Raw genomic sequence first — 12,645 nt, 5'->3', positions numbered from 1 at the left:
CCAAACTCATAAACCATCAAAACCTCAACCAGTAAAATTGCATGGTTCCCATGAATATTTTGTGGAGAAGATTCTCGACTCCAAGAGAGTTCAGGGACAGGTCCATTTCCTGGTCCATTGGAAGGGCTACGGCCCAGAAGAATGCTCTTTGGTCTCCCAGAGATGCCTGCACGCTGACAGACTCCTCAAGGAGTTCTTTAAACGGTTCCCAGGAAAACCTGGATGCCAGGGTTCCTTGACCCCTCCTCAAGGGGGGGGTACTGTTACGAGCCGCGGCGGTGCCCAGCCGCCGCAACTCACTCACCTGCGTCCCGGCCATCGCTATGACCGGGACGTCACTTCCGGTTCCTGTTCCGGCCATTGCCTAGGTAACGGTCGGGACGCTGCAGTTCATAGCGCCGTGTCCCGGCATTAGGTGCAGCCGGGCGCGTGTGCTACTCCTCAGGTGTGTTGATTATGACAGCCTTTAGGGCAGATTTGTTCCTTGCCCCCATTGGCCAGTGCCTGTTTATAAGGGCTTAGCCTCCCTGCTGGTTATAGTTCTGTGTTGCACTTCATAGCCTGCTCCTGTACCTTGCTGCTGTGTACCTTTTTGATTGGATTCTCCGTGTATGACCTTTTGCCTGTCCCTGGATCTCGAACCTTTGCCTGTGACCTTGACCTATTTGCCTATACCTGGATCTGTACCTTTTCCTGTGACCCCGACCCAGCTGTAATCTGACATCGCCTCTGGTTCTCCGCAGTCAGTACCCATCTCCCGACCCTCAGCTGTCTGCGGCCAAGTCTGTCCCCACCACTAGGGGCTCCAGTGAAAGCCAGACTTCTGAGTAGACTCCGGGTTTTGTGGTGCTGGCTGCTGGGGTTCCTAACAGGTTCTTAACAGTTATATGATTTTGTGGATGATAGCCAACACAGGGACGTAAGGAACCGTCTTTCTTCTTGAAAAAGAAAAACCCTGCTCTGGTCAGGGAGGAGGATTTTCTGATGAATCCACGTTGTAGACATTCGGCGATGTATTGAGACATGGCCTGAGTCTCTAGCTGGGAAAGTGGGCAAACCCGACCTTTAGGAACTTGTTTGCCAGGAATCAACTTGATAGGCAGTCCCAGGGATGATGTGGAGGGAGGGTCTCAGCTTCAATCTTACTAAATACATCCCGAAAGAAGGAGAAAGAACAGAGTCTGCGGAAATGGAGTGGCAGACAAGCTGAGCATCTGGAGGAGAAACCGAGGGTAGACATCTCAGAGGACACTCGGGACCCCAGGCAGTGACCTGGGCATGACCCCAGTCAAACTGATGGGAATGCATTCGAAGCCACGGCAATCCTAATATTAGCGGGTTAAAGGATTTGGGCAGCACCAGAAACTGGATCGTCTCTCTCTATGTAGAGCTCCTACCGTCAGCCTAACAGGTGAAGTAACGTAGGAGATAGAACCATTACTGACACGATTACCATCTACTGCCGTAAGAGAGAGCGGCTGAGGCACTGGTTGCAGAGGAATTTGGAGCCATGAAACGAGAGCTGCCGAGATGAAGTTTCCGGAGGAACCGGAGTCCACAAAAGCCGTGATAGGATGAGATCCTTTGAGGGTATCCAGAGTGACAGCCATGAGAAGCTTGGAAGTATCCATGGAATAGGGAGCAGATGCAGAATCTCCTAAGGCTGCCTCCCCTCTACCGTCTAGGAGGAAGAGTTTCCAGGGCACAAGGCCCTAGCAGGAGCATTTGGGCACTAGGCCCCATAGGTAGTATTGAGAGGGCACAACTCCCTAGCAAGAGTATTTGGGCACTAGGCCTCATAGGTAGTATCAAGAGGACAAAAGGCCCTAGCAGGAGTATTTGGGCACAAGGCCCAATAGGTAGCAGCGAGAGGGCACAAGGCCCTAGCAGCAGTCTTTGTATTAAGGCCCAAAATGTAGAGTTCCAAGGGCGTAAGGCCCTTGCAGCAGCTTTGGGCACTAGGCCCCTTAGTGGTAAGAGGGCACAAGGCCCCTTAGCGGGGGTAGGGAACTAGCCTGGCATCGGTTACGAGCAGTAGTCGCCTGGTATGGTGTGACATATATAGTTCGTTAGGGAGACGTTACCAGCTACGATTATTTTGGGGTCATTGTAGCCAGAGGCATTGAACTGCTGTGCCATATATGGTTTAGTATTGTGTGTGGCTGTGCTTCGTGTGTCATTCGCAGGTGCAGGACGTCAGGCCCCCATTAAAGGTAGGCTCTTGTTCCTGTGTTTTCCCCCTCCCCACCTTCTCTGTTTTGTGTTGTCCCTCTGGGAATTATTTAGCCACCCCTCACATACAGTCAGGGGTAAGACACGTAGTAGTTTCCCTTCCTGCCAGTCCGTGGGGTCCCGGCAGAGTTGGTGAGGCCATGGTTCCCCAATGGTCGCGCAGCACACCCCTCGTGAGTTCCGATAGGCCTTGCCTTCGGTTACACTTGGGTGTCTGATGCTGAGTTCCGGCAGGCCTTCCTGACCGTTCCAGTTAAGGCGGTGTGACCACTGGGCGAGGCGGGTCTAGTCTGAGTGCGTCAGCGGCCGCTGATGGTTCCAGGCGGAGGCGCCTGATCAGGGGGGCGCATGGTTTCTGTGGGTTCCACCACTGTGTCTTCGTGCTGTGCATGGTCCCCTAGATAAGAGACTTTTCCTTTTGGTAAGCCCCCAGGAGATGGGTTCTAGTGTGTTCGGGGTTAGATCCCCAGTGAATCCTCCGGTGTCAGCGTAAGCGTTCCCCATTGTAGTCTCATGATTAGAGGTGGTGGGAGGCGGGGTTGTGTAGTTGCAGGTGACGGAAGGATGCACGGAGGAAAGGGCTAAGAGGGGGAGTGAGTTGGTCAGTATAACACGGAGTTCCCTTGTCCTGAACGGGCTCCCACCTGTAGGTGGGTGGAGCACTGGGGCGGGATTGTTCCTAGGCCCCCATACTCGTAGCTCCGAAGTAGTATGCCAAAGCAAGACGAGGTGTCTGTGGCCGGGATAGAGTGGGTGTCTCTGCCTCATAGCCGTCATCTCACGTTTGTTTCCCCCCGCAGGAGTCATACTGGTGACATGTCGGAAGAGGGGGAACAAGGCGAGTGTCTGATCAGGGGGTCCACAGATGGGGAAGGTGGTGTTCCATAGTGCTCCCTCGGGATCAGGTGAGTAGCAGGGGTGTGCGACAGGGGATTGTCTGTGTGCTGTGTACCCCTTTTACCACCCTTTACACAGGCCAGCACTCAGTATAGAATTTTTTTTTGGCATGTGCGCCTTAATTAAGATCCTTTATGGATCGAAATGGCAGCAGTTGGCTTTTTGTAACAGCTGTTACAATTTAGATTAACTTGTTGCTTAATGGATGTCAGCAACCAAGTAAATGGAGAAGTCATCCCCAGAGAGGAGTGAGTTGCTGCTGAGAGAGATGGATGTGTGCTGAGGCACCATTTTAACTGTCACTGTCCTATAAACATATCAGTGTTAATAGTTTAAGGTGGCAGTAGTTACACAAAATTGTTTTCAGTTTGCAACCCATGTATTGTGCTGAAATGGAGAAGGTATGTAAAACAGAGTTTCTATTTTGCAATATGCTTTAAAACCCACATTTGCGGGGACCCACTGGTCACTTATGCCCACGCCCTAGAGCTAACCAGGGTAGAGAAGAAAGTGCAAGTGAGGAGTTGCCCTCCTATGCACCCCTGGACCACACACACAGTACACAGTGAAAGGGGTTTATATATATATATATATATATATATATATATATATATATATATATATATATATATATATATATATAAAACTAGCTGGCATCGGTTGCCCCGTCCCCAAGAACAGACAGTGTTTTATCCTCCATCCAAGCACTATAATGTGTGTGTGTGTGTGTGTGTGTGTGTGTATGTATATATATATATATTAGGGATGTGCACCGGCGACTTTTGAGGTCTCGTGTTTTGTGTTTTGGATCCGGATTTTCGTTATTTTTGAGGTTCGGATTTGTCTCGCAAAACACTTGACGAAAGGTCTCGGTTCGGATTTAAGGTATTGGATTCGGATTTTTTTTGAAAAAAACATAAAAAGTTTAAAAATCAAGTTTTTGGGCTTATTTTCACTCCTAGGCTATTATTAACCTCAATAACATTCAATAACAAGCATTTCCACTAATTTACAGTGTATTCTGAACACCTCACAATATAGTTATTAGTCCAAAACGTTGCAAAAAGGTATCTTTCTGGACTGCGTAGAGGAGTGGGTCACCACAATATATATTAAAAACCCTGAACTTTTATGATTCGCACCAATAATTGTACCTGGACTGCGTAGAGGAGTGGGTCACCACAATATCTTAAAAACCCTGAACTTTTATGATTCGCACCAATAATTGTACCTGGACTGCGTAGAGGAGTGGGTCACCACAATATATTAAAAACCCTGAACTTTTATGATTCGCACCAATAATTGTACCTGGACTGCGTAGAGGAGTGGGTCACCACAATATATTAAAAACCCTGAACTTTTATGATTCGCACCAATAATTGTACCTGGACTGCGTAGAGGAGTGGGTCACCACAATATATTAAAAACCCTGAACTTTTATGATTCGCACCAATAATTGTACCTGGACTGCGTAGAGGAGTGGGTCACCACAATATATTAAAAACCCTGAACTTTTATGATTCGCACCAATAATTGTACCTGGACTGCGTAGAGGAGTGGGTCACCACAATATCTTAAAAACCCTGAACTTTTATGATTCGCACCAATAATTGTACCTGGACTGCGTAGAGGAGTGGGTCACCACAATATCTTAAAAACCCTGAACTTTTATGATTCGCACCAATAATTGTACCTGGACTGCGTAGAGGAGTGGGTCACCACAATATCTTAAAAACCCTGAACTTTTATGATTCGCACCAATAATTGTACCTGGACTGCGTAGAGGAGTGGGTCACCACAATATATTAAAAACCCTGAACTTTTATGAATCGCACCAATAAATGTACCTGGACTGCGTAGAGGAGTGGGTCACCACAATATATATAATAAGAAAACCACCAACTTGTTTGATTCGCACCAATAAATGTACCTGGACTGCGTAGAGGAGTGGGTCACCACAATATATTAAAAACCCTGAACTTTTATGAATCGCACCAATAAATGTACCTGGACTGCGTAGAGGAGTGGGTCACCACAATATATATAATAAGAAAACCATCAACTTGTTTGATTCGCACCAATAAATGTACCTGGACTGCGTAGAGGAGTGGGTCACCAGAATATATTAAAAACCCTGAACTTTTATGAATCGCACCAATAAATGTACCTGGACTGCGTAGAGGAGTGGGTCACCACAATATATATAATAAGAAAACCATCAACTTGTTTGATTCGCACCAATAAATGTACCTGGACTGCGTAGAGGAGTGGGTCACCACAATATATATAATAAGAAAACCACCAACTTGTTTGATTCGCACCAATAAATGTACCTGGACTGCGTAGAGGAGTGGGTCACCACAATATCTTAAAAACCCTGAACTTTTATGATTCGCACCAATAATTGTACCTGGACTGCGTAGAGGAGTGGGTCACCACAATATATTGAAAACCCTGAACTTTTATGAATCGCACCAATAAATGTACCTGGACTGCGTAGAGGAGTGGGTCACCACAATATATATAATAAGAAAACCATCAACTTGTTTGATTCGCACCAATAAATGTACCTGGACTGCGTAGAGGAGTGGGTCACCACAATATATTAAAAACCCTGAACTTTTATGAATCGCACCAATAAATGTACCTGGACTGCCTAGAGGAGTGGGTCACCACAAGATATATTAAAAACCCTGAACTTTTATGAATCGCACCAATAAATGTACCTGGACTGCCTAGAGGAGTGGGCACTGGGCACCACAATAAAATATATAAAAAACCTTCAACAGGTCTGCATTACACTACACATACGGCTGCTCCTCCATCCTCTCCATCATATACATGTTGGAGTTTTAGCGTGTGACAACCTCTTGTTTTTGATAATGTCAGTGCATTTTGAATATTTTTCAATTTGCCCCACACCACTGAATGTACTTTATCTATGATACGCATCTATCTATCTTGACTGCGTAGTGTGGTGGCCCCGGTACACAATTTGGTACCGAGGCCACAATATAATTAAAAAACCCTCCACGTGTCAGAATTCCACCAAACAAGTATCTGGACTGCGTAGTGGGGTGGCCCCGGTACCCAATTTGATACCGGGGCCACAATAAAATAAATACACCCTCCACGTGTCAGAATTCCACCAAACAAGTATCTGGACTGCGTAGTGGGGTGGCCCCGGTACCCAATTTGATACCGGGGCCACAATAAAATAAATACACCCTCCACGTGTCAGAATTCCACCAAACAAGTATCTTGACTGCGTAGTGTGGTGGCCCCGGTACACAATTTGGTACCGAGGCCACAATATAATTAAAAAACCCTCCACGTGTCGGAATTCCACCAAACAAGTATCTGGACTGCGTAGTGGGGTGGCCCCGGTACCCAATTTGATACCGGGGCCACAATAAAATAAATACACCCTCCACGTGTCAGAATTCCACCAAACAAGTATCTGGACTGCGTAGTGGGGTGGCCCCGGTACCCAATTTGATACCGGGGCCACAATAAAATAAATACACCCTCCACGTGTCAGAATTCCACCAAACAAGTATCTGGACTGCGTAGTGGGGTGGCCCCGGTACCCAACTTGATACCGGGGCCACAATACCTCCTCCAAACATGCTACAGACAATTCGTCATTGAGATCCCATCAAGTATGTTAAAGACAGACAGGGTCCAAGTGTTATTAGTTGACTTTGTAAAGAAAAAAACTGTCCCTGTTGCACATAGTCGTGCAATGAAGACTTACTTTTTCATTTAAAGGCACGATCTTTCAAGTGTAGTGTTTGTAAGTCTAAGTCATATTATACTTTTGGTAAAATTGGTTTTTTTTGTTCCTCTTTATGTTAATTAATTAGTAATAGAATTAAAGTAGGAAATAGAATTAAATAGAATTAAAGTAGGAAATAGAGTGGTATAGAGTTGTAGTGTGGTATAGATAGAGTGGTCCACACAATATAATAATAAAACCCTCAACTGGTCTGAATTCCACCAAACAAGTATCTTGACTGCGTAGTGTGGTGGCCCCGGTACACAATTTGGTACCGAGGCCACAATATAATTGAAAAACCCTCCACGTGTCGGAATTCCACCAAACAAGTATCTGGACTGCATAGTGGGGTGGCCCCGGTACCCAATTTGATACCGGGGCCACAATACCTCCTCAAAACATGCTCCAGACAATTCGTCATTGACAGACCCCAGACAGACAGGGTCGTAGTGTTATTGTTTGACTTTGTAAACCCAAAAAAATGTCCCTGTTGCACTTGCACATAGTCGTGCAATGAAGACTGACTTTTTCATTTAAAGGCACGATCTTTAAAGTGTCAGAAAGAGAGAGAAGACACAGGAGAGGAGAGTTGTAGCTGGGGACCTGGGGTGGAAGCTCCCAGGCTCCCCCAGCATTGCCTGGAAGTCTGAGCGTGGTGACTGAGCCAGGGCAAGGAATGTGTGCCCTGGATGAGGGGGAGAACTCCATGCCACTATAGTGAACCCAAGAGAGAGGGGGACACTGCACATGGAAGAGGCCCTGGAGTGAGGGCTGCTACAAGAGGCATGGTAGCTGTAGTGTCAGATCCTGAGGCTGAGAGTACACAGAGTGACGTGTCAGAGCACAGGAGACATTATCCCCGCAGAGGAGGGATGAGCTGCAGTTGAGAGGTCTGTTGTTGAAATAGGACATGCACACTTTAACAAACCAATCATTTCAGCGACAGGGCCTACCAAACAACTTTGACTGAAATGATTGGTTTGTTTGGGCCCCCACACCAAAAAAGCTATTCATCTCTCCCTGTACAGACTAAACAGGCTCTACTGAGGCAAGATGTCGTCCTCATCCTCAACCTCTGATTCCTCTCCCCCTACAGTGTGTACTTCCTCCTCATCACACATTATCAATTCGTCCCCGCTGGACTCCACAACCACAGGTCCCTCTGTAGTATCTGGAGGGCAGTGCTGTACTTCATTGAGGAATTGATTATTCATTTTTATAAACATCATTTTTTCAACGTTGTGAGGAAGCAACCTCTTTCGCCGCTCACTGACCAGGTTCCCCGCTGCACTAAAAACTCTTTCCGAGTACACACTGGAGGGGGGACAACTCAGGTAAAATAGAGCCAGTTTGTACAGGGGCTTCCAAACTGCCTTTTTTTCCTGCCAGTAACAATATGGACTGTCTGACATGTCTACTTGGATGGTGTCAGCAAAGTAATCATCCACAATTTTTTCTATTGTCACAGCATCCAATGCAGCGAGAGTAGACATGTCTGCAATGGTTGGCAGGTCCTTCAGTCCGGACCAGATGTTATCAGCATCCCCGCCAGTGCCTCTTTTGGGAAAACTGAGCTTTTTCCTCGCAGCCATAGATGTGGAAGAAAATGAGGGTGGAGCTGTTGGCATGTCACGGTCCTCTTCAGAGGACAATCTCCTGACCAGCAGGTCTTTGCACCGCTGTAGATTTGTGTCCGCCGGAAACAGAGACACAACATACGCTTTAAACCGAGGATCGAGCACGGTGGCCAGAATGTATTCCTCTGACTTTAAAAGAGTGACCACCCTCGGATCCTGGCAAAGCATACGAAGGGCTACATCCACAAGAGCTACATGCTTGCTGTAATCGCAATGGCTTACCAGCTCCTCCCTCACTTTCTCCAGCTGCTTCTGCAACAGCCTGATCAGGGGAATGACCTGACTCAAGCTGGCAGTGTCGGAACTGACTTCTCGTGTGGCAAGTTCAAATGGCTGCAGAACCTTGCACAACACGGAAATCAGTCTCCACTGCGCTTGACTCAGGCGCATCCCCACTCCTTTGCCTATGTCGTAGGTGGCTGTGTAGGCCTGAATGGCCTTTTGCTGCTCCTCCATCCTCTGCAGCATATAGAGGGTGGAGTTCCAGCGCGTCACAACCTCTTGTTTGAGGTGATGGCAGGGCAGGTTCAAGCTTTTTTGATGTGCCTCTAGTCTGCGGTAGGCACTGGCTGAATGCCGAAAGTGTCCAGCAATTTTGCGGGCCACCGCAAGCATCTCCTGCACACCCCTGTCACTCTTGAGGTAATGCTGCACCACCAAATTAATGGTGTGGGCAAAACATGGGACGTGCTGGAAATTGCCCATATTTAATGCCCGCACAATGTTACTGGCATTGTCTGACACCACAAATCCCCATGAGAGTCTAAGTGGGGTAAGCCACTGGGAGATAATTTCCCTCATTTTCTCTAATATGTTGTCAGCGTTGTGCCTCTTATTAAAGCCTGTAATGCACAATGTTGCCTGCCTTTGCATGAGCAGCCATTTTGTAGATGCTGCTACTGATGCAGCTGTTGCTGTTGCTGCGGAAGGGGATGCATCTACCCAGTGGGCTGTCACAGTCATATAGTCCTTCGTTTGCCCAGAACCACTTGTCCACATGTCCGTGGTTAAGTGGACAGTGGGTACAACCGCATTTTTAAGAGCACTGAGGACACTTGATCGTACTTCTCTGTACATTTTTGGTATCGCCTGCCTAGTGAAGTGGAATCTCGAGGGGATTTGGTACCGGGGACACAATACCTCCATCAACCCTCTAAATCCCACTCCACTGATGGCGGACACCGGGCGCACGTCTAACACCAACATTGCAGTTACAGCCGCAGTTATACGCTTTGCAATAGGGTGACTACTATCGTATTTGGTGGTCATGGCAAACGACTGTTGGACGGTCAATTGTTTGGTGAAAGACTTAGCGGTCTTACGACTTCCCCTCTGGGAAGATGACCGACTAACAGCAGCAACAGCAGCAGTGGCAGTAGTAGGCGTACCGCTGCAGGATTCCTCGGATGAATCCCGTATTGAGGAGGACTCAGTCTGGCTGGTGACTTGGGCTGCAGGACTGAATCTGATGGAGATTGTGGAGGAAGTTGACGAGGAGGGTGTTGCTGGTGTGTATCCAACTGGACCACGGGATTTAGGTGTCCCTGTACCGATGAGGGTCCTAGCCCCAGTTCCTGAACTAACCACTGAACTATGAAGGTTATTCAGGTGACGTATAAGGGAGGATGTTCCTAGGTGGGCAAGATCCTTACCCCTGCTTATTTGAGCTTTACATAAGCTACATATTGCCATACATTGGTTGTCTGGATTTGGATAAAAATAACTCCAGACCGAAGAGGTGCATTTTTTGGTCTTCTGACCAGGCATGACGATGGGCTTTTTCATCCCATGGACATCAACTGTTTCCCCCCCTGGTGCCTCATTTACAATAACCACATCACCATCCTCATCATCAAGTTCCTCCACAGCGCCAGCTACATCATCAATAGCCTCCTCCCGAGCCACCTCTTCCCGTACAGTGATGGGAAGGTCAGGCTTGACAACCACCAACACCCTTGGACTCGCCTTGGGGATTTGTGATAATTTCTCTTTAGAAGGCAGAGTTGTTTGCTGTTTTGTTGCTGACAGCATAACTCTCTTCAATTTTTTGTAGGGGGGGGGAGGAGGAGGAGGGCTAAGATCCGTGGGTGAAGCTGAACCACTAGTCATGAACACGGGCCAGGGCCTAAGCCGTTCCTTGCCACTCCGTGTCGTAAATGGCATATTGGCAACTTTACGTTTCTCCTCAGATGATTTTAAGTTTCTCTTTTTGCTACTTTTTCTTAACTTGGGCTTTTTGGATTTTACATGCCCGGTACTACGAGATTGGGCATCGGGCTTGGAAGACGACGTTGATGGCATTTCATCGTCTATGTCATGACTAGTGGCAGCAGCTTCAGCATTAGGAGGAAGTGGGTCTTGATCTTTCCCTACTTTATCCTCCAAATTTTTGGTCTCCATTATATGTAGCACAAGATACTGCAGAATGTGTGAACTTGGTAATATTGCAGTACCAATGGACTTATACTGCTGGATTGGTTTTGCAAATTTGGTTATAATTATTATATATTTTTTTATTTTTTATTTTTTTTTACTTTTTTTTTATTTTTAAAAAACTTGGGAATAGTGGGGAAATAACTATGCCCTTAGAAGCACAGAGCACAGGACACAGCACCACTGGACTGAACAGGACACGGCACAGGACCCAGCAGCACTACGGAACTCAGCAGGACAGAGCACAGGACACAGCACCACTGGACTGATACTGCAGAATGTGTGAACTTGGTAATATTGCAGTACCAATGGACTTATAATGCTGGATTGGTTTTGCAAATTTGGTTATAATTATTATATATTTTTTTTTTTTTAAATTTTTTATTATTGTTTACTTTTTTTTTATTTTTTAAAAACTTGGGAATAATGGGGAAATAACTATGCCCTTAGAAGCACAGAGCACAGGACACAGCACCACTGGACTGAACAGGACACGGCACAGGACCCAGCAGCACTACGGAACTCAGCAGGACAGAGCACAGGACACAGCACCACTGGACTGATACTGCAGAATGTGTAAACTTTGTAATATTGCAGTACCACTGGACTTTTACTGCTGAATGTGTGAACTTGGTAATATTGCAGTACCAATGGGCTTATACTGCAGGATTGGTTGTGAAAATTTTGTGGTAATTAAAAAATATTAAAGTAGTTTTTGGTATTTTTTAAAAAAACTTTTTTTTATTTTTTTAAACACAGGGGAATATTGGGGAAATAACTATGCCCTTAGAAGCACAGAGCACAGGACACAGCACCACTGGACTGAACAGGACACAGCACAGGACCCAGCAGCACCACTGACCTCAGAAGGACAGAGCACAGCACACAGCACCACTGGACTGATACTGCAGAACACAGCACAGCACAGCACAGCACAGCACAGCACAGCACAGCACTAAACAGCACAGCACAGCACAGCACTAAACAGCACAGAACTAAACAGCACAGAACTAAACAGCACAGAACTAAACAGCACAGAACTAAACAGCACAGAGGACCACCTAACACACCCTCCCTCTACCCTGATCAATGCCCGAGTGAAGATGGCGGCGACTAGCGGGGAATTTATAGGATCCGAGTATCGCGAGATCCGACAACGGGATTATGAGTCAGAGCCTCAGTTTCACTTTTGAATTTGGCGCCAATACCCGGATCTGTCTCGGATCCGACTCGGATCCGCAACGTTCGGGTGGGCTCGGATTTCAGAAATCCGAGCGCGCTCATCCCTAATATATATATAAATATATATATATATATATATATATATATATATATATATATATATGGTTGGAAGGGCAGTATTAAACATTTCTCTAAACTATATCTAAATCAGTGCTGGATTAAAGCCTGTGAAATAATACCATTTACAGAAATAATTTTAAAATAGATACGTAAATGATAAAAACATTACTAACCTCTGCATTCAGGAGCATTCGAGCTCCATTCTCCATTTTCATTGCAGGACAGAAATTCTTCACCGATACGTGCTAACCTTTTGTTGCACTGGTAAGTTACAGAGTCAAGGTAGTAATACTCATCTTTTTCAGGATTAAAATATCCGTTTGTAATACTAGGAGGAGGGGGACAGGATAAAACTGGAAGAAAATA

The 12,645-nt window shown here is 46.4% G+C and overlaps 1 protein-coding gene across 4 annotated transcripts in view; it reads right to left on the bottom strand.

Moving 5' to 3' along the window:
• The window catches only part of LOC142138996 (zona pellucida sperm-binding protein 3 receptor-like), a 145,809-nt gene that overhangs the window by 108,330 nt on the left and 24,834 nt on the right, over positions 1-12,645 (bottom strand). For all 4 annotated transcript variants that reach the window (XM_075196206.1, XM_075196207.1, XM_075196205.1 and 1 more), the window contains one exon: positions 12,453-12,632. In XM_075196206.1, coding sequence (XP_075052307.1) covers positions 12,453-12,632 — 180 coding nt within the window. The remainder of the gene's footprint in view (positions 1-12,452; positions 12,633-12,645) is intronic.

Source organism: Mixophyes fleayi, chromosome 2 (assembly GCF_038048845.1).
Source record: "Mixophyes fleayi isolate aMixFle1 chromosome 2, aMixFle1.hap1, whole genome shotgun sequence".
Lineage (NCBI taxonomy): Eukaryota > Metazoa > Chordata > Amphibia > Anura > Limnodynastidae > Mixophyes > Mixophyes fleayi.
This window is presented reverse-complemented; position numbering and strand designations above follow the sequence as displayed.